The sequence below is a fragment of the Bos indicus genome, chromosome 23 (assembly GCF_029378745.1).
Source record: "Bos indicus isolate NIAB-ARS_2022 breed Sahiwal x Tharparkar chromosome 23, NIAB-ARS_B.indTharparkar_mat_pri_1.0, whole genome shotgun sequence".
Classification (NCBI taxonomy): domain Eukaryota; kingdom Metazoa; phylum Chordata; class Mammalia; order Artiodactyla; family Bovidae; genus Bos; species Bos indicus.
The window spans coordinates 28,513,186-28,539,230 of NC_091782.1; the positions used below are offsets into that span (position 1 = coordinate 28,513,186).

The following is a 26,045-nucleotide window of genomic DNA, read 5'->3' on the forward strand; positions in this document are numbered from 1 at the left end:
CAGCCACTGAACTCTGGCCCCAGGTGTCCCACTGCATTATCCCCCAGCCCTTTATGCTGAAGCTGCCAGAATGGGATCTGGAGGGAGAGAGAGGTGGGGGATTATTAGAGTCTCCTCAAGGCTGAGAGAAAACGCTCCTTTTCCCCAGAATCTTACACACTGTCCCTTCCCAGCATGCAAAACAAAATGAAATCCAGATGTGTATATTTAAAGAGCAGTTTTAATATGAAATTATACAGATGTTGCAGGCATGAAGTAATGCATATATTACTGTGACAAGGGTGAAGGGAACCTTAGATTTGCAGAAATCTGCTAGTAGTCATCTCAAGAGAAGCCACAATAAGGCAACTGGCAGAAAAAGCTTATTGGTAATAATTTATTGTCCATGTGCTCTATTATAATTAAAAAGCAAAAGTAATATTAGTACTAGTGTGGTACAGCTGCAACCACCTCAAATATATTAATGCTTTTAATTATCCCAATCACGACTGGAAAGAAACAATAGTTTTCTCATTTCATAGATGAAGAGATGGAGACCTCAAGAAAGATGTGTTATACTGTAAATCAACTACCTTCAAAAAATAATCTATATGTATAATCTATATATATATATCTATATGTAAAAATACATCTATGTGGAACCTAGAAAAATGGTACTGATGAACTATTTACAGAACAGGAATAGAGACACAGATGTGGGTAATGGACTTGTGAGGGAAGGAGAAGGTGGGATGAATTGAGAGTAGCACTGAAATATATACATTACCATGTGTAAAAAGCTACTGGGATAAACAGATATGGAATGAGTTCTCTATTCCCATTACCTTACTGTGCACCAGGCAGGGAGGGAACAGGACCTGACTACGTGCTCAACCTGCTGCTCAGCGACCTAGAGGGGTGGGATGGGGAAGGTGGGAGGGAAGTTCCAGAGGGAGGAGATACGTATATACTTTGAGAAGGCAATGGCACCCCATTCCAGTACTCTTGCCTGGAAAATCCCGTGGACGGAGGAGCCTGGTGGGCTGCAGTCCATGAGGGCGCTAAGAGTCAGAAACGACTGAGTGACTTCACTTTCACTTTTCCCTTTCATGCATTGGAGAAGGAAATGGCAACCCACTCCAGTGTTCTTGCCTGAAGAATCCCAGGGACAGAGGAGCCTGGTAGGCTGCCGTCTATGGGGTCGCACAGAGTCGGACACGACTGAAGCGACTTAGCAGCAGCAGCAGCATGGCAGAAACCAATACATTATAATGCAAGTATTCTCCAATTAAAAATAAAATATAAAATAAAAATAATTTAAAAATAATAAGATAAATAATAGAACACACAAAAAAGAAAAAGTGCTCTTAAGAGCAGAACTAGGAACTGAATTCAGGCCTCCTGGCGGCAGATTCTAAGCTTCCCCTGTTAAACTGATGGAGCCGGAGTGTGACACAAGGACTGAAATTCTGGGTGTGTGAGGCCATTATGATCAGTTGGTTCCGTCTGGAATTGATCCAGGTCTTGTCGTCTAGTAGGCTCTGGGGAAAAAGAAAAACCAATAAATCACTGACCAAGTGGTTGCAGAATAATGCTTTTCATTCCCTCAGAGATTCTCCTTCAGTTGCTTCAAAGTCAGATTCTGCCTTCCTCTGAGGGAAGACACACCTGTTCTTTTTTGCCTCCTTTTTCCCAGCTCTTGCTGGACTCCTCCCCTGACTCCATCCACATCATCCCCTGTCCCTGCTGCCACCACCCTCCACGACAGGGACAGAAGTGACAGGACACAAGGACAAGATCCAGAGCGAAAACCCAAGGCCTTTCTGCCTTGAACCCAGATCCATTCTCTAATGCAACGCGAGGCTCCCTCACAGACAGGACCCAGCTCCATGTTCCTCTAGCCCAGGAGTGGACACACACACAGTTCCTTTCTCTCCTCAGCTCTCGGCCTCCTCACCGCACAAGCACCTGCCCCGCGGCTTGGCTTCACCTCAACCCTGACCTCCACCTCCTGCAGCCCCACCCCTCCCCCCAAGCCCTGAGCCAGCAGCTCTGAACTGGAAAGCCCATCCAGAGGCCCAGGGGACAGCAGCCCTGTCTAGAAACACTGGACTGCCACGGACTCTCCCCCTGACCGGACCCTGGAGCACCCCTGGCCTCGCCCCAACCCTCACTCTCAGCCCAGGCCCCTAGGCTGCACTTGGCCTTTCCTGCTCCTTCCGGGGAATCCCAGCTCCACTCCAGTTGCTGGGCTGGGCTGAGGCAGAGCAGGCCCTCCTGCATTGCTCAGCCAGGGAGTCAACCAGGACTCACCCTCACTACCTGCAGGGGATCTGCTTTTCAATGTGGATTGGGGTTCTTGAGAATTTCCCCAGAATGAGGCTGTACCTGGCCCCCTCTGCATCCTGGGACTGCCATCCCACCCTCCACCTCCCAGCGGGAGCGCCCCATTTGAACTCCTGTTTCATTCAATATGCATGGAAATCCTATTAAGGTTTGCCACCTGAAATCATAAACAATTTTATTGAACACTAAAAACTTCAAAAGTGATTTTGAGAAATTAGCACATGATTTTCAGAGGTTTCCCAGCAAATGCCCCAATACATACAAGACAACCATTTCTGCCCCAGAGGCACCAGAACTGATGTTCCCCAGATAAGAACAGGAGAAACTACAGATCTGCTGGGTCCCTGCTCTGGGTGCTACATGGACAGAGTCTGCTGCTGTGAGAACTAACCACCCCTATATGCCCAGGCCGAAGGCCAACTGATAAGGGAATTAGGTTTGGGGATAAGAAACCATGCCCCCAACAAGGCAGCTGACACAGAAGAGGCGGCCTCGACAGAAGGAGCCGAGTCTCTGCCACCTTTTTAGTGTTCCACGTTCTGCCTTTGCTCTTTGCCACACACAAAGCTCTGCTTCTCTTTTCCTCTCCCCTCAACCCACTTGATTATGGGGAAGTAGTCAAAGAGCCCATCCCTTCCTCCACATCTACAAGGCAGTGACCACCATGAGCAAGGGAACTGACTCAGGGGGGTAGGGTGAGGCCACAGAGAGCAGACCCACTGTCCTGCCCTAAAGAGAATCCCAAGGGGCTAGATAGGAAAAACCTGGAGACAGGATGAAATCAGTGACCCCAGTTGCCTGAGGATTGACTGGTCTCCTCTCTTCAAATGGTCAAGGGATGTCTATTAGTCCTCCATATTATGGGGAAGGAGAGCCCAGCTAGCATGGGGCATTTGATGGGAACTTGAGAAAGGTGCAGGCTGGGGGTGACCCAGCAGAAACTGAACTCAGAAGCTAGTTCATGGCGGAGGAATTTGAGAGGTTGCAGGACATCTCCAAGTGGGGCCTGGCAAGGCGACATCACAGGCAGGGCTCTGACCATCCACTGACCTCTAGTTTGAGCCTTATGATTCTTTCACTTGGATTCTTAATAATGACTGAAAACCCAGGGGGGAGAAATGCAGACAGGCACTTAGATCGTCACCTTTCCTCTGAATTCCTCTTCAGTTTTTAATCCCCTCCTCACCAGGTACAGACACTTTACTAAAGGTTCTCTCTGATTCCTGGATCACCTAGACCCTCCCAACCAGCACATAATCCAACACATGCTCCCCAGACAAGCCCCGGTGAGCCTGACAGAAAACAAAGAGAGCTCCGAACAGAGCAGGGAGCTGAAATCTTCATTGCTGCCGAATCTCACGCAGAGCACCCCCTGCCCAGATTTCTCACCTGGCCTCCCTGTAGCTGATGCTGTCTTCCTCTTCTTAATATAACATAGACACAAAATCCGATGATAAAAACAACAGCAACAGAAACGCTCACGATCCACCATGAGCTCCGGTGCGCCAGGGTCTTTCCTGAAAAAGGACCTTATTATATTCAACCCGGGCACCCCAGAGCCACAACCTGCTCTCCTCTCCCTGACCCTGGCCTCTGACCCTCCCAGGGTCACAACTGCCTCCAGGCTCACCCCAGTCTCACCCAAGGGTGGGAGGTGTGTGCTGTGATTTCCGCTGTGTTCCACAATGCACTTGACCCGAAGCTCCTCTCCTTGGGGAATTCTTATGGTCTCCCAGGTGTAGTAGGTCCCATTCCCATCACGCAGGACATCCCCAAACTCCTGGGCGTCCCGGCTCATGGGTTCTTCGTCCCGAAACCAGAGCACTGAGATATTGCAGGGAAAGAAGTCAAAAGCCTCGCATGTGAGGTAGACCATGCCCTCTGAGTCCTTTCTGCAGGTCACATTCACGGCTGGGGGCTCTGTGGGGAGAAAGCACAGAGCCAGTGAGGCCCTCGGCCAAGCCCTGCTCTCTCAAGGAAGACAGAGCGCACAGAGCTGCTCCTCCTCACTGTCCACCTCTGGCTGAGCCCTCATCCCCCCAGGCCTGCTCCAAGTTCTGCACCCTGGGGCCCGAGTCCTCTGGTGGGAAGGGGGCGGGGGTGGGATGGGCCTCACTCTCTTGGGACCACTGTTGATGCTGGGGAGGGGGCTGTGAAGGGTGGGCTCCTGGGGATTAGAGGGAATTTTCTGGATCAGGCAGTCTGGGAGCCAGAGGCCCACCCCCATCCAAGGCCCTCCTCTGCTGCCTGACACCTACCTCCCCTCGTACAGTTTCTGTCGGAGGACCCGCTGCTCCCCTGGACGATTGTCACAGGGGCAGTTCATGCCCCGCCACCCACCCAGCTTTCTACAGTGGATTTAACAGAACAGGAAAGAAACCCCAGGACACCACGCCAACAGAGCACATACGTGCCCAGAGGACAGGGAGGGTCTCCGTGGGCAAGTCGGGATGGGAGGATTTAAGAACAGGGGCAGAGGAAGGGCCTGGCCCAGTGTCAGTACCTGTCCTCTCCGTGAAGCTTGCTCCCCTCCATGTCTTCCCTGTGCTGCTGAACTCACAGACCCCACTTCCTCATCCCCACCCCTAAATTCAGAGGACAGAGGCCCACGCTCTGGGTCGCACACCTTCCAGGAAAATGGCCCACAGCACTCTTGCCCCCTCTCCACTATCATCTCCTTTCTCCTCCTGCAGGGACAGGATTTTTTCTAGAAGTTTTCTGAGTTCCTTCCAGGTCGCATTCAAGTCCGTGTACTCTGTCTCCAACGTCTCTGCTGCCAGTTTTTCAGCCCACTGTCCCCAGGGCTCTGCCCTGCCTTTTTTGTGATCATAGTGCAGGAAGGCCTGACGATCCAAGTATCCCTCAGCAAAAAACCTGGACTGCACAAAGCCATCCCAGGAAAGCACAGTCATGTTGTATAAAAGACTGTGGGATCCTGGGGAAGGAGGAATCACAGATGAAGCTGCTTTCTGGAGACAAGTGCACATCAGATGTTTCACAGACAAGTTCTGTGTCCTGACCTGCTCCAGGTGCTGAGGATGCAGAAATGCATGTGTACAAGGGACCAGAATGAGGAGTTCCATACAGGAAAACAGGAAAGAGAAGGAGGGAGAGGGGAATCGAGGAGTGGAGGGGGAGGGTGGAGATGGACACACGTGTAGGACAAGTGCCAGGACAGGGAGGCACCGGCTCCCTAAGGGTCCAGGGAGGAGGCCAAGGGGAGAGGCAGGAAGAGCAGGGTGAGGGGAGGTGGAGTCAGAGGGAGGGAAGGGCAGTGTCAGACCCAGGACCAGAGGGATCCCTGCTCAGAGGGGGGCCAGGTGAGATGGAGAGAGAGGGCTGCTGCCCCTGGTGCAGGCTCATCATGGACAAGGTGGGCTCCAGGGAGGGTGAGGCAGGAGGCAGAGGGGCCTGAGGGGCTGGGCTGTGGCCCCAAGAGAGATGAAGCTGGGCCAGTAACCTGGGGGAGGTGAAGGAGTGGGTCTGGGCGCAGAGTGCAAAGAGGCATGGTGAGGCCCCAGGTGGGGAGGTGGCTGCACCTGCCAGTGTCCCCTGGGAGAGGAGGCAGTGCCATGAGCATAAGGGTCATGGAGAATTAAAATATCGGAGTGGCAAGAGAAGATAGAACTGAAAGCCAAGGTGCACACTGGGAAGCACCTACATGGTGGGAGGGGCTGGAGGGAGTGAGGTCACACCTCCACAGAGGGTTCGGGCCAGGCAGCCAGCAAGCAGGGGGTGGGGGCCTGGGAGAAGACTCCCTGTAGGAAAAGCCTGCTGACCAAGTGGCACAAACAAGGATTTCGGATACAAGATTGAGATAGTGAGAGTCCACTGGGGTCGTGGAACCAAAGAGAGGGTGATGAAGGCTAAGGAGGTGGGCAGTGGACCAAGGGCAGTATTCCTACTGTGGGGGAAGGGAAGAGACTGCAGAGAAGACGCGATGAGGGCCTGGGATTGAGGGGCAAGGGGTGAGCATGGCTCAGGGGTGACCCCCCCCCCCCTTGGGTTAAGGTAAAGACAGAAGAGGAGGGATGCCCTGGGTGAGGGAGGTGGAGATTCTGGGCACCATGGGGCCTGTGATTGATGAGAACTTGGTGAGGGCCCAAGGCAGTCGGACAAGGGTGGGAGCAGGGCAAGGTGTCATGGGGGGAACTGCAGACGGACCAGGGCAAGAGGACTCCAGCACCTGAGGCCCGGGGAGTGGAGGAATCCAGAGGGTGAGGTTTAGGATGCAGGAGTGGGGAGGGGCCGTGTTGGGGGAAAGGCTCCCCTTGGATGAGGGCCAAGAGCAGGTGCCTGCACTGGGGGGAGGGGGGCGGAGGTAAGAGGATGGGTGTCAAGTGGGGGACAGGTCCTCCCCCAGGGGCTGGGCACTGTGCTCAAGGCCCAGGGATCATTGGCAGGAGAGCTCCCCCTGGTGAAATAGCGCAGAGGCTGGAGAGGAAAATTCATGGGTAAAAGTCATCCCAAGAAAAGTAAGGCTAGTGAAAGCTGAGGGGAGGAAGGAGCCTTGCAGGTGACTGATCCTCCCAGGAAAAGACCCATGAGGGGAGGGGAGGGACCTGTAGTGGGAAAAGGGATGAGGGTGGGGACGCCCTAGGAAGAGATCAGAGAGCCGTAGAGAGGAGGGGGCAGCAGGGAGGGGAGGGGGCAGCACCGAGGGGGGAGGGCAAATCCTGAGGGGGCTCGAGGGCCAGCAAGGGAGGAGGTAAGGAGAGATTCAGTTGTGGGACCACAGGCACAGCGGAAAATTAGAGTTCACGTTAGTGGGGGGAGGGGGGACCACGGAAATCGCGGGAAGAATCCTTTGGTCCCAAAACCCTCAGACCCAACCTCCGTCAGTGATTCAGGAGCCGCCACAGTGCCCATAGCAGTAGGAAGAGTGTGGATCGAGCTTGCCCCTCCTCAGAGGCCCTGGTTACTAGAAAAAGAGCCTTAACTCTCGGGGCTGAGGGCCCCTGAGCGCCGCCAACCTGGAAACGCCTTGTTTCCGGCGTCCAGAAATGAGGAGACCGCAGAGCTAAGAATAGGAGAGGACAGCTTTCAGGGGCATAAGAGGGCGCCCCACAGACGGCTAAGAAGTGATCGCCTGAGCCTGGGACCTGGAAAAAACGCCATTCAAGAGAGCAACAGGGCGGGCGGTGGCGGGGCGGGAAGCGGCAGGGAGCGAGGTGGGGACCAGGCTGCCTTGCCAATCAGGAGAATCTGAGGACTGAGGCAGGTGATGAGGACACCGGGGAGGGCAGGTGGGGCAGGGAGAGCAGAGGCTAGGAACTGGAAAGAGACTGAAACGCGGGATGCAGTGCTCGCCACATGCCGTGTGAAGCTCCCGGCCGCTCCTAGACCTTTCACCTCCCCGCCCCCCACCTTCCTCCCACCCCCACCCCAACTCCTCTATTCGCTCACCCCCAGCCGCAATTTAGACGATCCCCGCGACGCTCACCGAATCCCCTCGAATACTAACCACCCGAACCCCTGACCCAGCCCGGACTCCGTCCAGACTGAGACCTCAATGAACCTCACTCACCGGCGGCGTTACACAGGAGCACAAAAAAGGCAAGGCCGTCTAGAAACAGCCAGACACGAGACAGCCCCATGGCCCAGATCTTGTCTGCCCGCCAGAGGCTCCGGGACCGAAGGAAAGCTGGCGGACCCAAGGAACCGCGGCGGAGAACTGAGCTGTGGGGAAGTCGGGCGGACAAATCTATTCACCACGCCGGTGCCCTAGCCCCGCCCGCAGGGCCCGCCCCGCCCCGGCCCGGCCCCTCTGCTTGGTTAGCCCGTCTCTTACCGGCTTCCCTGGTGGCTCAGACGGTAAAAGCATCTTTCTGCAATGAGGAGACCTGGGTTCGATCCCTGGGTTGGGAAGATCCCCTGCAGAAGGAAAAGAATACTCCAGTATTCTTGCCTGGAAAATCCCATGGATGGCGGAGCCTGATGGGCTACTGTCCATGGGGTCGCAAAGAGTCGGACACGACTGAGCGACTTCACTTCACTTCACTTCCGCTCCTCAGTTCAGTTCAGTTCAGTCGCTCAGTCGTGTCCAACTCTTTGCGACCCCATGAACAGCAGCACGGGTCTTCCCTGTCCATCACCAATTCCCGGAGCTTACCCAAACTCATGTCCATTGAGTCGGTGATGCCATCCAACGCTCTCATCCCCTGTCGTCCCCTTCTCCTCCTGCCCTCAATTTTTCCCAGCATCAGGGTCTTTTCCAGTGAGTCAGCTCTTCACATCAGGTGGCCAAAGTATTGGAGTTTCAGCTTCAACATCAGTCTTTCCAATGAATACCCAGGACTGATCTTTAGGATGGACTGGTTGGATCTCCTTGCAGTCCAAGGGACTCTCAAGAGTCTTCTCCAACACCACAGTTCAAAAGCATCAATTCTTCTTCGGCACTCAGCTTTCTTTATAGTCCAACTCTTACATCCATACATGACTACTGGAAAAATCATAGCCTTGACTAGACAGACCTTTGTTGGCAAAGTAATGTCTCTGCTTTTTAATATGCTGTCTAGATTGGTCATAACTTTCCTTCCAAGGACTAAGCCTCTTTTAATTTCATGGCTGCAGTCACCATCTGCAGTAATTTTAAAAGCCTGAAGGCTAGAAAAGCCAAGGAGGTGAGACAGAGGGTGAGCTTTAGAGACATCTCAATGTTTCCGGCTCTTCCTTTAGTCACGACTTCTCTTCCAACCCAACCCACCTCCACCTCCCTCCACCTCGCACAGCAGAGTTACTGGCGAAAGTCTACTGAGACCAGCCAGGGTCTTCCCCGGTGGTCCAGTGGTTAAGAATCCGCCTGCCAGAACAGGGGACACGGGTTCCATACCTGGCCTGGGAAGATCTGCATGCCTCGGGGCAACTAAGCCTGCGCACAGCAACAACTCAACCCTTGAGCTGCAATCACTGAAGCCAGAGTGCCCTAGAACTCCTGCTCCACAAGGGAAAGTCACCTTAAGTGAGAAGCCCATTCAGCCCAACTAGAGAGCAGTCCTCACCCTCTGCAACGAAAGAAGGCCCAGCCAAGCAAGGAACAACCTAGGTGCCACAGGGAAGAATCACTGCAGCTGAGAAAACAAACAAAAAGTCTACTGAGACCAGATTTGTAGATTTCAGCAACTCTGCCTCTCAGAAGTCACTACCCCAGATGAATGACCAAACCCTTCTCTCTCTCTTCTTTCATTTTTTAAAAAATTTATTTTTAATCGGAGGACACCTGCTTTACAATGGTTGGTTTCTGCTGTACAACAGCATGAATCAGCCATAAATATACATACATCCCCTCCCTCTAATCTCCTTCTCCTCCTCTGACTGACTGCTATGTGTCTTCTGGTGGCCTCATCCTATAAGTATCTGCATTCTCCCAAGGAGACTCTTGGTTCAGCCCCTGGGGAATCACAGGTTCAGTGAGATGACTCCCTATGATACACTCCAATACCAGCCTCTCCAGATTCCCTTTTCAAGCTGCCTCAGTATGTCTGCACCTCTGGGCCCATCCTCCCCTCAAACCCAACAGGACTACAAGCAAACTCCGCACACCAGCCTCTCCTAGTTCTCTTTAAGCATCTCCAGCTTGGTCCCTTCTGATCCCCTTTCCCCTCCCTCTCATGGATTCACAGTCAGCTCCTCCAACCCCTTTTCAATCCCACAACAGCTACCTTAGTCCAAGCTTTCACCTACCTCAGCCTAGAGAACTGCAAAGGCTTCCTAAACACAGGTCTGTCCCCAGTTATTACCATAATGTCCCAAGCCATCCACAGCTGCCCCACCTGCAGATTAACACACAACGTCTCTACTCCATCTTAAGTGGAAGCTGCCACAACCAGCTAGGTGGCACCATATTCCATTTCTCTGTGACAATAAGGATGCCACTGCTTACACATCACTCTCCTATGGATTACTCTCCTCTGCCTTCCAGCCCATCAGAACAACACATCCTAAAAGAACATCCCAATTAGATGGTGGTAGGGGTGGCACAACCTTGGGATCATACTAAAAACTACCTGTTTGCTTTTTGTTTTTTTGCTTTTATGTTTTTTTTTTTTCCTTTCTTTAACTGTTTGCTTTAAAAGGGTGAATTAAGTGATATATGAACTATATTTCAAATATAACAATAATGCCATCCTGAAAGTCTTCTTCTACTGAAATGCCATCCTGAAAGTCTTCTTCTACTGAAAGATGTCCCCAAAGCACATCTTTTGGTCTTTGGAATATGTACACCATGGTCCTCAAACTTGACTGCTTATAGAACCACCTGGAGAGTTTTTACTGTCTGTATCTGTAGGCCATGGCCAAAACCAACTGAATTAGTATCCCTTGGGTTGGGCCTAGGCTTCCTATCCTTTAAAGCCCCCTCAGTGATTCCAGTTTTAGAATAATTGGTCTAGCCCTTGTTGAAACCTCCCTGATGGAACAAAGTGTGCCCTGCCTTGAACCCCATCTGATCATTTTATACATCCCCCCCATTAGACAATGAGTCACTCTGGGATCAGGACCTGTGTTCATTTCATGTTTGTGTCCCTGCAAATGCTTTTAAAAAGTTGTACTCTGCCTCTCATTACTAAGCATTCCACTAAGATCCTTATGCAATACTTTTGCTGTGGACCCAAATGTCATGCCTCAGAAAGTGTTAACATTTCTTAGATTTCACATCATTTTTGTTAATTACTTTGACCATCATAATTTATGTAGCAGGTCAGAGATTGGGTCCTGTCCCATCCCAGAGAGATTCTTTTTCACTGCTAAAGCTCACAAGTGAAAGCGGACCTCCCCCAGAGTAGTAGAGTGGATGGAGTCTGCCTCCCAATGCAGGGAACATGGGTTCCATCCTTGGTCTGGGAAGATTCCACATGCCCGGCGGGGGGTGGGGGGAGGGGGGGGCGGCAACTGAGCCCCTGTACCACAACTGGGCTTCCCTGGTGGCTCAGACAGTAAAGCCTCTGTTGTAATGCAGGGGACCTGGGTTCGATTCCTGGGTCGGGAAGATCTCCTGAAGAAGGAAATGGCAACCCACTCCAGTACTCTTGCCTGGAAAATTCTATGGATGGAGAAGCCTGGTAGGCTACAGTCCACGGGGTCCCAAAGAGTCGGACAGGACTGAGCAACTTCACTGGTTCACAACTACTGAACCCCGCCTCCCAGCTCTAGACAGGCTCCTGGCAACTAGAGAAGCCCCCTGCGCAGCAACAAAGACTCAGAGCAACCAGAAAGAAAGAAATAAGTAGTGAAGGTATAGACAGGCAGATGGGAAGCCAGCTCTCCTGACAGCTAGACAAGCCCTTTCCTCCAAGTCAGTCTTCCTTCCAAGACTTGCTGGGTGTGGCTGCTCCAGCAAACTGGTTCACTTAGGTGAACCCTCTCTCTCTCCCCTCAAGACTTTTCACACTAACGTTAACATGCTACGTTTGTTTCCCAGCATTTCGGGATGATTGTAATGAGAGATAAAGCCAACTACTCTCCGTGGGAAGTAAGACTCCAGATTTGGGGGGCTCGCCTGGATTTAGCCGTGGCCGCCTCCTCCCCCATCACACGTAGCAGCTATTCCGGTGTACCAAGTGCTTTTCCTCCGCCCACCGGGCCTCCAGACTCCCCTGCTTTACTCTATAAACTACTTTTTCTCCATTCTTCCTTTTGTACCCCTGGACTCACCGGCACACGGGCCTCCTTCTCTCCGCTGACCTCTGGTACCACTACAGGGTTGGGAAAGGAAACAGAAAACGATCCGAGAGTTGGGAGTTTACATAATCCAGGGCGGAGCTCGGCGAACCCTCAGAAGGTCACCCCTCCCCTCAACTCTGGTTTAAAGGGAAGAAACGCTTTCGTGGATTAAAAAAAAAAAAAAAAAGGCAGAATGAAGGAATTTATGGGCAGGTTTGGGAGGAGTGAGCTGCCTTAGGTTTCCGGTTCTCAAACTGCTCAACATCTGCAGGCTGCAGGCTGTGAAAACGCAGATCTGCCCGGATCCGCGGAAATTTCCAGTCGTAGGTCCGAAGGGAGATCCCGGAACCCGACTTATTTCAAGCACCCTGTGGGTCGATTCTGAATAGGGAGATACTTTTCCGAGCCCCCGAGCCCACGGGGTCGCTCTTGAATTCTAGGATCCAAATACATTCCCTAGCGCCTCGCGTCGCCTCTGGAAGGAAAGCGCCCGCCGCGGAGCTGGCCTTCGAATCCCGTCCGCCCACCCCAGAGGAAAGCAAAAACTGAGGATCCAGGAAAACATACACACTAGACCCAGTGTGACTTTCTTCAAAGACCAGGGTGAAAAAAAAAAAGAAAAAAAAATTACCAAAAAAAAAAAAAGACCAGGGTGCCTTCCTGAAATGATACAATAGCTGCAGAGTCTTGCAGATGCTGGCAAAATGCCAGTGTGAGCTCCGACTTGGGCTTTGGTCCTTGACCAGTCCCAGATGAGTGACGTGTGCTTGAAAATGGGGGGATAAACTGTAAAGGTGAGAGTGGAAAAGGAGGGAGGGAAGGGGGAAAAGGTTGAAAAAGATAAGAGAAAGGGAGAAAAAAGCTACAGGGGAGATGAATTTTTAACAGTGTAATTTTATGATTTCTAACATATTTATTCTTTATCTAGATCTGTCTTTTATTCAAAGTTTGCCATAACTGTTTGATCTCTGTCTAAATGCATAAGTAGACGGCTGTTTTTGTTCCTGCCTAACCACTGGATGTAAATTGCCCAGTCTCTCCCTCCAGATGTCCAAGGCATAGCTCTCAGCAAAAAGACAAGGTGTCTTATTTCTTTTGTTTACCTAACCAAAGGACTCATTCCAAAGAGATTTATATGTTAAAAATCAACTTTGAAAGTACATACTTTACATAAAACACCTGTTTGAAACATAGAGCTGGCTGAGTTCTGGCAATTTACATGCCCATGTGACCATTACCACGATGAAGATGAAGAACTGTTGTTTAGTCGCTAAGTTGTGTGCAGCTCTTTGCGACCCCATGGACAGTAGCCTGTCAGGTTCCTCTGTTCATGAGATTTTCCAGACAAGGATACTGAAGTGGGTTACCATTTCCTTCTCCATGGGATCTTCCCAAACCATGGATCGCACCTGGGTCTCCTGCAGTGGTGAGTGGGTTCTTCACCACTGAACCACTAGAGAAGTCCCAGAGCCACCTAGGGTGAATGTCAAATTCCCTCAAAGAAATATCATTAAGAGAAAATCTTTGTGACACTTTAAGCCCACACAAATGCTTAAAACAGAACCAACACCAGAAAACCAAAATCCTAGTTCAGATGAGATCTCTGAAGCTGGCTATAATTCTTTGTGGGATGTGTTAGGTAGAAAGGATAACTCTGTTTAGGGCTATAGCTCAGTAGCCCCTACATCCTGGGAGCCTCAGAAAGGACCCTGGATTTTCAGCTGCCCACAGTGAGGTCATTCCTGGGGCAAAAGTAGAATCTCCTTGAATTCCTGAGGATTTTACATTTATTCAGTGACATTGTGGGTGTTGATTTCATCTTTGAATATTTTGAAATTAATTTGCTTTGACTCTAAATAAGAACCGGAAACAGGAAGCCAGGAACTGATCTTGAACCATTGCCCCACCCATGACTCATGCAATAATCCTAAGAGTTTTTGAGCCAACAAAATCCATGGTTAGATAAACAGTAAATTCTCCTTTTCAACATGTTTCAGATATCCTAGCTTACCTAGTAAGGTTCTAACTTGAACCCCAGACTTAACATTTAAAATTTATATTCTTGTTGGCACTGATTTTTATTTTTAAAAGTGTTTGGCTGTGCTGGGTCTTCGTTGCTGCATGGGCTTTTCTCTAGTTGTGGTGAATGGGGGCTACTTTCTAGCGGCAGGGCACAAGCCTCTCATTGCTGTAGATTTTCTTGCTGCAGAGCACAGGTTCTAGGGCGCATGGGCTTCAGTATTTGCTGGCACATGGGCTCAGTAGTTGAGGCTCCTAGGCTCTAGGGCATAGGCTCAACAGATGTGGTGCATGGGCCTGTTTCCCTAAGGCATGTGGGATCTTCCCAGATCCAGGATCAAACCTGTGTCTCCTGCCTTGGAAGGCTGATTCCTTACCACTGAGCCACCAGGGAAGCCCTGATTTTTAAATAATTCCTGTATTTTACAATGAGTTTGTTGCAGTAAGCTGTTGCAGCCTGGCAGAGCAGAGACCAGAACCTGCCCCATGACTCAAGGATACTGCAAACTATGCCCTCATGATTGTCCTAGTAAGCATGCCAAATGGCGGGACGTGCTCTCTGCTCCCCTTCACTGCCTACCCCTGTGTCTGTCCCCATGGAAACAAAACAAGATGTTCCTGATCAAGTGCAGAGCCTTAACTTGACTCTTTATGGTGCGCTAATCAAACTCCCCAGTATAGCTATTCCCTAATGATCTGATATGACTTCTGCCAATAAAAGTGCAGGCTGAAAAGAGCCATTTTGTCTTCCTGCCATGGAGAGCAAGGCCCCCTGACTCTCCCGCTTGACAAATTATATGTGTCTGTCTTTTCTTTATGCGCTCGCCCCCATTTCAGGTCTTTCTCACCCACTGTGCTGGACAGGGCAGTAAGCCATCTGAAATTACCTGTAAAATTAAGTGAATAGATGTGTAGTTCTTCACTGGCTTTCTGCTAACATCGTCTTTAAAATGTATCAACACTGAAATCCAGTCACTTCTCACACCTCTACGGCTTCCATTCGAGAACCATCCTCTCCTCAGTAGTAACAGGCTAGTCTTCCAGGTGGGCTCCCTGCCCTGCTGTCTATTACCCACATAACAGCAGACAAGATCCTTTTTCTTTTCTTTTTAATGAATGGCATCTTCCTCTGTGTCTATGTACTTGTCGCACCGGTCCTCCTTCACCCCCTGTGGCTCTCTCACAGCAGGAGGGCGTCTCTGGAGTATCTATTTGGCACACTGGCTCCCCTTCACCGCTTGTGGCTCTCTCACAGCAGGAGGCTTCTCTGGAGCTGTGGCTGCAGCTCAGGAGTTGTGGCCTGTGGGCTTAGTTGCTCCCAGCCCCGTGGGATCTTAGCTTCCTGAGCAGGGAGAGTTTCCTGCATTGGAAAGCAGATTTTTAACTACTGGACTGCCAGGGAATGATCTTTTAAACTGACTTTTTAAAAGACGCCATGATCTGTTAAGCTGTGAATTAGAGCATGTCCTCACCACCACACCCCAAAGAACACTGCAGTGTCTACCCTTCTTAGAATGAACTCCCACCCCCTCACCACTGTGTCCAAGCCCCTCATGACAGGGCCCCTCTGGTCGCCCTAGCCTCAGTCCAGTCCACCAGTCTCAGCCCAGCTCCTCCGACTACGCACACAGGCCTCTAACACTGCTCGGTCCTGCCCAGGCTCCTGGCCCTGCTGTGACTCCCCAAATGCACCCCTTCTCCAGAAACTCACCTGGTTGGCACCCCACTTCCATTCAGTTCTCTGGTCCAGTGGCCCAAGGTCAAGGCCTCAGAAGTGTGATGTCTGACAAACCCTGAATTATTGGCCCTGCCATCGCCACTACCAATCTTCTGGCCCAGCCATAATTTTCTCCAGAGCAGTTATCAGTGATATCAGAATATTTGTTTTTGTCATCTGTATCATTGAAATATATATTCTTTAAAGAAGAACCTTGGGGCTTCCGTGATGGTCCAGTAGATAAGAATCCATTTGCCAATGCAGAGGGCATGGGTTTCATCCCTGGTCCGGGAAGATTCCTCAGGCAATGCAGCAACTGAGCCATGTGCCACAGCCACTGAGCCCGAGTGTCCAACTACTGAAGCCTGTGCGCCTAGAGCCTGTGCTCACAGCAGGAGAAGCCCCTACTTGCTGCCACTAGAGAGTCTGCTCACAGCAACAAAGACCCAGCACAGCCATAAAGAAATATGTGCTGGGCTTAGTTGCTCAGTGGTGTCCCACTCTTTGTGACCCCATGGACTGTAGCCAGCTAGGCTCCTCTGTCCATGGGGATTCTCCAGGCAAGAATACTAGAGTGGGTTGCCATGCCCTCCTCCAGGGGATCTTCCCAACCCAGGGATCAAACCCAGGTTTCCTGCATTGCTGTTACTATAGGCATATATAGTAGCCTGCCTCAGGGAATCCTGTCCCTCCTCCTCCTGACCCTTAGACTGAAGTGCGTTTGTTTACATCTCAGGGAGATAACCTGAGCCTGCCCATCTGTGGAGGGACTGTGACGTTCTTGGGTTCTTTGTGTGGGAAATGGCACCACTTGTCTGATGCTTACCGGTGTGGCTCAGAAGTTCATGAGGGGCAGGGGGTGGGGGCGGAGGGGGCAGGAATCACAGATAGCTGTGGCATCTTTGTTTACTGATATGGCAGGAGATATTCCATTTCGTACCACCTCTGAAATAGCTGTAAGGAAGCAAAACTAACAACCCCCACTCCCTGAGGCTTGCCATTCTAAGAGATGTTTGCAAGAATTAAGTAGTCTTTTTACTTTGTTTCCTCACAGCACCCCCATCTCTGATCCATAAAAGAACCTGGCATCCAGGCCTCAACAAGATGGTTATTTTAGAGACATTAGTCTGCCATCTTCTTGGTCAGTCGGCTCTCCAAATAAAGTCGGATTCCTTGCCTTGACACCTTGTCTCTTGGATTTATTGGCCTATTGTGTGGCGAGCAGAGAGAGCTTGGACTCAGTTACAGTAGTACACACTGGAAAATGTAGGGTGGGTTCAAGCCAAAGGGTACCGTAAGAAAGATTTGAGACAGGCCAAGAGGGGCGGGCTGACCAGCGAAGGGTAAACTTTTGGTAGAGGTAAACTTCAGAAAGAGAAGGAAAATATAGGGTGTGGGAGAGATGCCTCAGAGAAGAAAGAGCTGAGCAAGTTGGACCAATACAGGGCACGCCACGCACGGTATGTCAGGGTGAGCAAGCGTAATCTGTCAGGGTGAACTAACGTGACAGGTGGAGGACAGCAGAGAAGATTGAAAAAGAAAAATCTGTATACTGCTGAGAAGGACAGAGTATGAAAACATACTCGAAAGCTAAGTGTCATGTGGGCTACAGCAGGGCACACCCATACCTGACAGAGAATGGAAAGGCTAAATAAATACAGAAGTGATGAGGCACAGAAGGCTTGGGTAAGGTGAGATGGAGCTGGAAAGGGTAATAAATAAAAGTTGAGTCTAAATGTTGACCCCCCGGTGAAACTAAGAATCTGTTCCCATTAACTCATTAACAAGAATTATGTGGAATATAGTTGTGGTTGATGTGGGTTTTCAATATTGGTAGCATATATTAAGCAGGTCCCAATATTGATTGGACCTCCTGGAGAAGGCAATGGCACCCCACTCCAGTACTCTTGCCTGGAAAATCCCATGGATGGAGCAGCCTAGTAGGCTGCAGTCCATGGGGTCGCTAAGAGTCGGACACGACTGAGCGACTTCACTTCACTTTCAATATTGATTATCCCAAATTCTCAGGGTCCTACATCAAGGTGTTCATCAACACGTTACCAATCACAGAATTCTATTCTGCCGTTGGTCCTTAAACCTGCACAGTTGTTAAAATTATATATATATTAAAAAACAGGAACCTTGTCTATTTGTCACCCCTTGTATCTCTCGAATCTAGAACAGTCCCAGTGCATAGTAGGGGTTCAATAAGTAGGGGTTGACCATAGGCTGGCATAGTGCTTTCAAAAAGCAATTTGAAAACATGTAGGCTGCCAGTGTGCCACGTCGCTGCAGCTGTGTCTGACTCTTTTTGACCCTATTGACTGTTGCCTGCCAGGCTTCTGTGTCCATGGGATTCTCCAGGCAAGAACACTGGGTGGGTTGCCACGCCCTCCTCCAGGGGATCTTCCTGATCCAGGGATTGAACCTGCATCTCCTGTGTCTCCTGCACTGCAAGTAGATTCTTTACTCACTGAATCACCTGGGAAGCCCCCAAAACATGTATGACAAGCCTTAAAAATATTCATGCAAAACTTTCCTGGTGATCCAGTGGTTAAGACCACCATGTAATCCAGGCGACCCTGGCCCAGGAAGTAGTATCCCACATGCCGGCACAGTTAAGCCAGTGCACTGCAGCTACTGAGCCCTGGAGCTCCTGGACCTGCCCACAGCTAGAGAGTCAGGGTGCCACAACAAAAGATCCTGCCAGGACTGAGACCTGATGCAGCCCCCACAAAAAAATGTTCATGTTCTTTGACCCAGTAATTTTTACTCAAGAAATCCATCATTTTAAAATAAAATAGAGAATAATGTTTAGGTACGCAAATTTTATTTTAAAAAAATGTTGGCCATGCCAGGTGGCTTAGCAGTATCTCAGTTCCCCAACCAGGCATCGAAACTGGGCCTGTGCAGTGAAAGCTCTGAATCCCAACTAGACCACAGAGGAACACCCTCAGGGTAAGAATATTAATCAAGGAATTCCCTGGTGGTCCAGTGGTTAAGACTAGGCACTCTCACTGCTGTGTCCTGAGTTCAGTCCCCGGTTGGGGAACTGAGATCCTGCAAGCCATGAGGGCAACCAAAAATAAAAAATAAATTAATCAAACTTTATTTGTAAAGGTAGAAAAAAGATACAGAAGAGTGGGATTACGCTTTTTTTTTTTTAAATAGTATACAGCTGGTAAAAGTTTTTAAGGAGAGTTTATAATATATACAGTTATTTATTGATTATAATGAAGTTTTCAAAAATAAGATTCAAAATAATTCATAATGCATAACTACAGCTATGCAGTCCTGTATAGACATGCAAATACATGGGAAGCAGTTTGTGCAACTGAGCGTAGCTAAGAAGTGACGATCTGCCAAAGAGCTCACCATGTCCCTCCCCGTGGAGACATTAGCTGGTTTCGTATCTTTCTGCTTTTATTTATTTTTGTATATTGTTTGTGACTGCACAAGGTTTACTTTTTAAATATGATTAGTTAGTTAGCCAGTTACTGTTGTCTGTGCTGGGTCTTCACTGCTCAACGGGCTTTCTCTAGTTGCGGGAGCTGGGGCTCCTCTCTGCTTGTGGTGCACGGGCCTCTCATTGTGGCGGCTTCTCTTCTTGGGGAGCAGGGCTCTTGGGTGAGCAGGCTTCGGTACTTGTGGCACAGGTGCTCAGGAGTTTCGGCTCCTGGTCTCTAGAGCACAGGCTCAATAGTTGTGGTGCATGGGCTTAGTTGCTCCAAGGCATGTGGGATCTGCCTTGATTAGAGACCAAAGCCCTGTCTCCTGCATCAGCAGGCAGATTCTTTACCACTGAGCCACTAAGGAAGCCCCTGACTTTTCTAATGGGATAGAATACTTATTATAATGTATTAAAACGTGCAAAATAAGTTTTAATGAAAAAATTCAACTCTCCTTTCCCAACTCACCTTGGAACATCTCTCCTCGGACATCATGGGGCAGAAATCCCTACTGATGGTCCTCCAGGGGAAAGAATTGAACTCTTCCTCCACAATCCATGATCCATTCTTGGATTTGGAAGTCAGCTGAGCAATGAAGGCAACACTAAGAATGCCATCTATTCTTGGGCTTCCCTGGTGGCTCAGATGGTAAAGAATCTGCCTACAACGCAGGAGACCTGGGTTCAATCTCTGTGTCAGGATGATCCTCTGGAGAAGGAAATGGTACAAACCACTCCAGTATTCTTGCCTGAAGAATTCTACCGTCAGAGGAGCCTGGGGGGCTATAGTCCATGGGGTCCCAAAGTGTTGGACATGACTGAGAGATTTTCACTCACTCGTAAGATCTTACCATCAACTATTGATTACTGATTGTTACCTAATTTTAATCTCACCACACCTGAGAGGGTAGAATGGATTCTTTCATTTTCATAGCTTGAGGATCTGAGTCCCTGAGATACTAAATGTGTGGCCTGGATTCCCAGAAAATGTTGACCTTGAAACTTAGATGACTCTGGACTTCCTGGGAAGCCCACCTAGGCACCATCTGGGTGACAGATGAGTGAGTCATTCAGCCATGGAGTGTGGGTCCTAGCGTTCTTGGAGGGGTCTACAGTTTTCCACCTGAAGAATCCTGCACATACTAAAACTATATTCTCTCTCTCTTCCTTCCATGTCAAGCAGGCTTTTCTTTAAAAATGCAAATATAACTTCCCTAATATAAAGGCCAACCCGAGTCCCCCTACCCCCACTCCACCCCATGACTCATCCCAATTGCTAATCTAAATTTCAGTGAAACTACCCTCAGGGTTGTAGTTGAGCATGTGGATCCAGGACAGAAGTTATTTGGGCATTTGGACTTGGCTGATTTGGAAGGCAGTCCTGAAAGTTGAAATTTTATTCTAGATGGACTTTGGGAAGGGATGGAAATGTCTGATGAGAGAAGACAAGTGAGAAGATTTCAAAAGCAAAGCCCAGTGAGCTCTGGGTTCCAACAAAAGGACTTGGAAAACCTGCCAGCCATTCTTGGCTTATACTTTCGAGTTTCAATTCCTTCTCAATTACAGACCATTCTTTTGGCAAACATGTACTAAATATCTACTATGTGATGGCCGCTGCTTTTAGAAGGAACTGGGGCTGATGGAACCTCACTCTCCTGGCACTCAAGGTTGGCTCAGTTTTGCTCAGCCTAACATGGGTAAGGAAGTTTTAACACAAATGGTAAGTGCAACCTGCACAGGTGCCTTGTGGACATATATGTAGACTGGCAGCTTTGAGCAAGGAGTTACAAAAACCTTATAAAAGAGACAGCATATGAGCTGCATTTTGAGTATAAGTAGGAACCCAATGGACACCCAGGACAAATGAACACGCCTCATAATCCAGGACATGCATTCCTTTGCCTAGGCCAGGACAGGACTCAGACTAAGCTGACTGGGGAGCTTCGTCAGTTTCTTTCCTGGCGAGAAAGTATGCCCCCAACATCTGACTGTTCAGGAATCACAGTTACTAAATATTGAGATGAGGAGTGGGCAGGGCGGGGCTGGATTTGAACAGGAAATTTCTGCTGCAGGGATTGTTAAAATGCAAAGCCCTGGGCCCTCACCCCTGGAGTTCTCATCAGTAGGTCTGGGATAGGTCCTGAAAACTGCATCCCAGCTGATGCCAGTGTAGCCTGTTTTGGGGCTGCACTTTGAGAACTATACTAGAACCACTTTCTTGCAGGAAGAGCGAGGGTTTATGAATCTAGTTTGGTTTCTAATATCAGAAGGGAGCTATGAGGTATAGAATAAACCAGACCACACCTGACCCACCCTGGCACCGCACGCCTACCCCAGTGACCCAGTGTTTGATTGCCTTGGGGTCACAGGAGCTGCAAACAGCCAGGGAGGGACCAGATTTGGAGGTCAGAGAGGGTGCCCCAGAAGCAGAGCTTGAGACTCAGCACCTGGGGTTGCTGCAGCTCCACAGGCTGTCTCCTGCGCCCTCAGGTCCTTCCTCACCCCTCAGGACACTGACTTCCAGGCCTTCCTCTTACTCTACCTCAAATGTTTGGGCCTCTGATGACATAGGAGCACTGTCTGGATTTCTGATCCAGACAGGGGAACATAAGGTGACAGACATGGACAAACTTACAGGTTAACAGAATGGGCTAATAATGAGGGCCCTGAAAGTGTTGGCAAATGGCTTCAGTCAGGTGTCCTAGGAGAAACACCAGAGAGTCACGTTGGTCTAGGAGTGTGACTCTCGCTTCGGGTGTGAGAGGTCCTGGCTTCAAATCCTGATCGAGCCCACATCCTTGTGGGCTTCCCTGATGGCTCGGACAGTAAAGAATCTGCCTGCAATGCAGGAGACCTAGGTTTGATCCCTGGGTTGGGAAGATCCCCTGAAGAAGGACATGGAAACCCACTCTAGTATTCTTGCCTGGAGAATCCCCCACGAACAGAGGAGCCCGGCAGGCTACAGTCTATGGGCCGCAAAGAGTTGGACATGACTGAGCAACTAAGCACACAAGAGAATCACCAAAGTTATTTATCTAACTTTTGAGACCTTGACATGGACGCTAGAGGGCGATCTGAGATTGCTGAAACTACAAATGTTGGTTCAACCACCCAAAAGAATGCTTTGTAGGCTCGGCGAACATGCTCAGTCATGTCCCACTCTTTATGAGGCTGCCAGGCTGCCAGGCTCCTCTGTCTGTGGGAACCCAGGAAAGAATTCTGGATTGGGTTGCCATTTCCTTCTCCAGGGGATCTTCCTAACCCAGGGATTGAACCAGGGTCTCCTACATTGGCAGGAGGATTCTTTATCACTGAGCCACCTGGGAAACTCCTAGATTGGGCTTTTCTGCTTAAATCAAAAATTTGTCAAATACTATTAAAAAAAATAATAATTTTTTAAAGTGGGAATTGCCTGGCAGTCCAGTGGTTAAGGGGCTTCCCTGGTGTCTCAGATGGTAAAGAATCTCTCTACAATGCAGGAGACTCACGTTTGATACTTGGGTCGGGTATGACTACCCACTCCGGTATTCTCACCTGGAGAATTCTAGGGACAGAGGAGCCTAGCAGGCTACAGTCCCTGGGGTCACAATGAGTCGGACACGAATGAACGAAATCACTTACACTTTCACCAGTGGTTAAGACTTGGCGCTTTCACTGCTGTGGGCTGGTTAGGATCTCTGGTCTGGGAACTAAGATGCCACAAGTCACACAGCTAGACCAAAAGAATAAAAATAGCCAATTTCCTTGACAAAACATCTTTCATATGTTGATTAATCGTGCCCTTATTTTACCTTTTAATGAATGAAAGCCAGATATGTAAAGAAAGAAAATGCAACTAAAAGAAAACAACATACTCTATTAAAATGGTAGTAATAATTCAAGGAATAATGTATCTATTTTCATACCTTAATCTATTTTTCTTCCAGTTTTATTGAGATATAATTGACACACAGTAGTACTGTACACATTTAAGATGTAGAGCACACTGATTTGACTTACATACGTTATGAACTGATTATCAGAGAATGATATAATTTTGAGACATTAAAAAACCTTCAATTCAGTTCAGTCGCTCAGTCGTGTCCGACTCTTTGCAACCCCATGAATTGCAGTACGCCAGGCCTCCCTGTCCATCATCAACTCCCAGAGTCTACCCAAACCCATGTCCATCGAGTTGGTGATGCCATTCAACCACCTCATCCTCTGTCGTCCCCTTCTCCTCCTGCCCTCAATCCTTCCCAGCATCAGAGTCTTTTCCAATGAGTCAACTCTTCACAAGAGGTGGCCAAAGTATTGGAGTTTCAGCTTCAGCATCAGTCCTTCCAATGAACACCCAGGACTGATCTCCTTTAAGATGGACACGAATGAACGAAATCTCCTTTAAGATGGACTGGTTGGACCTCCTTGCAGTCCAAGGGACTCTCAAGAGTCTTCTCCAACACCACAGTTCAAAAGCATCAATTCTTCAGCGCTCAGCTTTCTTTGGAGTCCAACTCTCACATTAGTACGTGACTACTGGAAAAACCATAGCTTTGACTAGCGGGACCTCTGTTGGTAAAGCAATATCTCTGCTTTTGAATATGCCATCTAGGTTGGTCATAGCTTTTCTTCCAAGGAGCAGTTAATTTCATGGCTGCAGTCACCATCTGCACTGATTTTGTACCCCCCAAAGTAAAGGCTGTAACTGTTTCCGTTGTTTCCCCATCTATTTGCCATGAAGAGATGGGACCGGATGCCATGATCTTAGTTTTTGGAATGTTGAGTTTTAAGCCAGCTTCTTCACTCTCCTCTTTCACTTTCATCAAGAGGCTTTTTTGTTTCTCTTCCCTTTCTGCTATAAGGGTAATGTCATTTGCGTATCTGAGGTTACTGATATTTCTCCTGGCAGTCTTGATTCCGGCTTGTGCTTCATCCAGCCTGGCATTTCACATGATGTGCTCTGAATATTAATTAAATAAGCAGGATGATAACATACAGGCTTGACGTACTCCTTTCCCAATTTGAAACCCGTCTCTTTTTCCATGTCCAGTTCTAACTGTTGCTTCTTGACCTGCATACAGATTTCTCAAGAGGCAGGTCAGGTGGTCTGGTATTCCCATCTCTTGAATAATTTTCCACAGTGTGTTGTGCTCCATAGTCAAAAACTTTGGCATAATCAAAAGAAGCAGAAGCAAGAATTCTCTTGCTTTTTCTATGATCCAACGGATGTTGGCAATTTGATCTCTGGTTTCTCTGCCTTTTCTAAATCCGGTTTGAACATCTAGAAATCCACGGTTCACATGCTGTTTAAGCCTGGCTTGGAGATTTTGAGCATGACTTTGCTAGCATGTGAGATGAGTGCAACTGTGTGGTACTTTGAAAGTTCTTTGGCATTGCCCTTCTTTGGACTGGAATGGAATGGAACTTTTCCAGTGCTGTGGCCACTGCTGAGTTTTAGGACAAACTAATGTGGTTCCCTGATTCTGATTTCTTTTACTTGCTGTCAGCTCTGCAGTGAGGAGTGGTCTACACTTGAGTACAGAAGGTTTTGAAAAAGCCCTGGATAGAGACTTTCAGACCTGGACTTTGTGTGAACTGTGTTAACTGGGCAAGTTATTCAACTCCCATGGTTCTGTTTATTTCCCCTAAACGGAAGATTTAGATTTAGACTACGACCCTGCATGTCTCTCTGTGCCAACGGTCTGGTGTTCTGAGCACACGATCCTGAGCAGAGAGTCACAGGGCACAGCATTCACGGAGGAGGACACCCCGCTCAGTACACTCGTCCTCCAGGTGCTGAGATACAGCAGCTCGGCACTAACAAGCACCAACCTGGTGCTGAGAAAATTCCTGAATGAATATCAGAATCAAATACAAGTAACTCTGGGGTTGCCCCAGCTTGGATTCAACACACCCTACCTGGGCTCCAGAGTCTCCAGCTCCAGATCCTAGACGAGCTCTGACACACTCCCAGCATCACTGCATGTCCCCCCACCTCTCACACTGTGAGCCCTTAGAAGGTGGGTCTGTGCAGGTAACTGGATGTGACCACTAGAGAAACCTTGGTTGAATTCTTGCTCCTGTAAGGCTCAACAGATAAGAGCTGAGCAGCCTCACCATTCAGCTTTGATTGTACCTCTGGTTTATGTCTTCACTTGGTTTCAAGGCCTTCCACACACTGTTTCAACACAGCTGACCCCTCAAGTGACTTTAACGAGAAATTATTTAAACTACAACGTCTTCCCTGAACTCACTGTGCCTGATTGCACCCCACACCTTGCTGCACACTAACTCCCGACTGCTTGCAATGTCTTTATTTTCTTTTCCTTTTTGTCTTTTATGATTATCCTAATCATCCACATGGGTGAAGTTCTATCCAAAGTTCCACCTCATTCATTAAACTCTCTCTAACTGCTGGGGTGTCTGGCCTATGAACTTGAGGAAACTATTCCTCTGCTTTGCTTGTAGCCTTGAAGGAGGTTCTGGTCTGGGACATCTCTGCACATGCATCAGAGGGTCCATCAGGAGTTCCCAGAAGTAGGGGAGTATCATCCACACAGTCATTGTCAGCCCTCTAATGACCAACACGAGCTTATAATCTGGTTCCCCATCTCCAGAGCCCCCAAATTATTTGCTAAGCATGCATCCTTGAGCAGTGAGATTGCTGAATTAATAAGTAATTAATGGCACCCAGACCCCAGCCTTCATTCTCAGGCGATGACTCGTGTCCACTCACCTGCCTCACCTGATGCTACGGGAAGCCCATCCAGAGGGCCTCTCCCTCCTGAGGACTGGGGAGAGGTGAAGAGCACCGCTCCCCCTCTTTCTCCCAGGCTCCTGCCTGCTTTCATCAATGGGTGCTCTTTGTTCAGACCAGTCTGCAGGTTTGGCTGTGAT

At 49.2% G+C, this 26,045-nt stretch overlaps 1 protein-coding gene across 2 annotated transcripts; it reads right to left on the reverse strand.

Moving 5' to 3' along the window:
* Positions 1–202: 202 nt before the first annotated feature.
* On the reverse strand, positions 203–11,178 carry LOC139178997 (MHC class I polypeptide-related sequence A-like). Of its 2 annotated transcripts, XM_070778240.1 has the most exons (5): positions 8,438–11,178; positions 8,117–8,199; positions 3,967–4,245; positions 3,715–3,842; positions 203–1,520 (listed from the first exon to the last, which is right to left on the reverse strand). In XM_070778240.1, the coding sequence occupies exons 3-5, from the start codon at positions 4,199–4,201 to the stop codon at positions 1,359–1,361; spliced, it is 525 nt and encodes a 174-aa protein (XP_070634341.1). In that variant the 5' UTR covers positions 4,202–4,245; positions 8,117–8,199; positions 8,438–11,178; the 3' UTR covers positions 203–1,358. The 2 variants fall into 2 exon arrangements, with proteins under 2 accessions (XP_070634341.1, XP_070634342.1); XM_070778241.1 differs by lacking the exons at positions 8,117–8,199; positions 8,438–11,178 and having other exon boundaries at positions 3,967–4,881.
* Positions 11,179–26,045: the final 14,867 nt, after the last annotated feature.

What these genes read in the sequence shown, in the direction of transcription:
- LOC139178997 (XM_070778240.1), bottom strand. Translation starts at nt 4,201, where the DNA reads ATGGTCTACCTCACATGCGAGGCTTTTGACTTCTTTCCCTGCAATATC. An exon ending in CACACACCTCCCACCCTTGG is followed by an intron (nt 3,843 to 3,966) that starts GTGAGACTGGGG and finishes GTCCTTTTTCAG; the next exon opens with GAAAGACCCTGGCGCACCGG. An exon ending in ATCAGCTACAGGGAGGCCAG is followed by an intron (nt 1,521 to 3,714) that starts GTGAGAAATCTG and finishes CTTTTTCCCCAG; the next exon opens with AGCCTACTAGACGACAAGAC.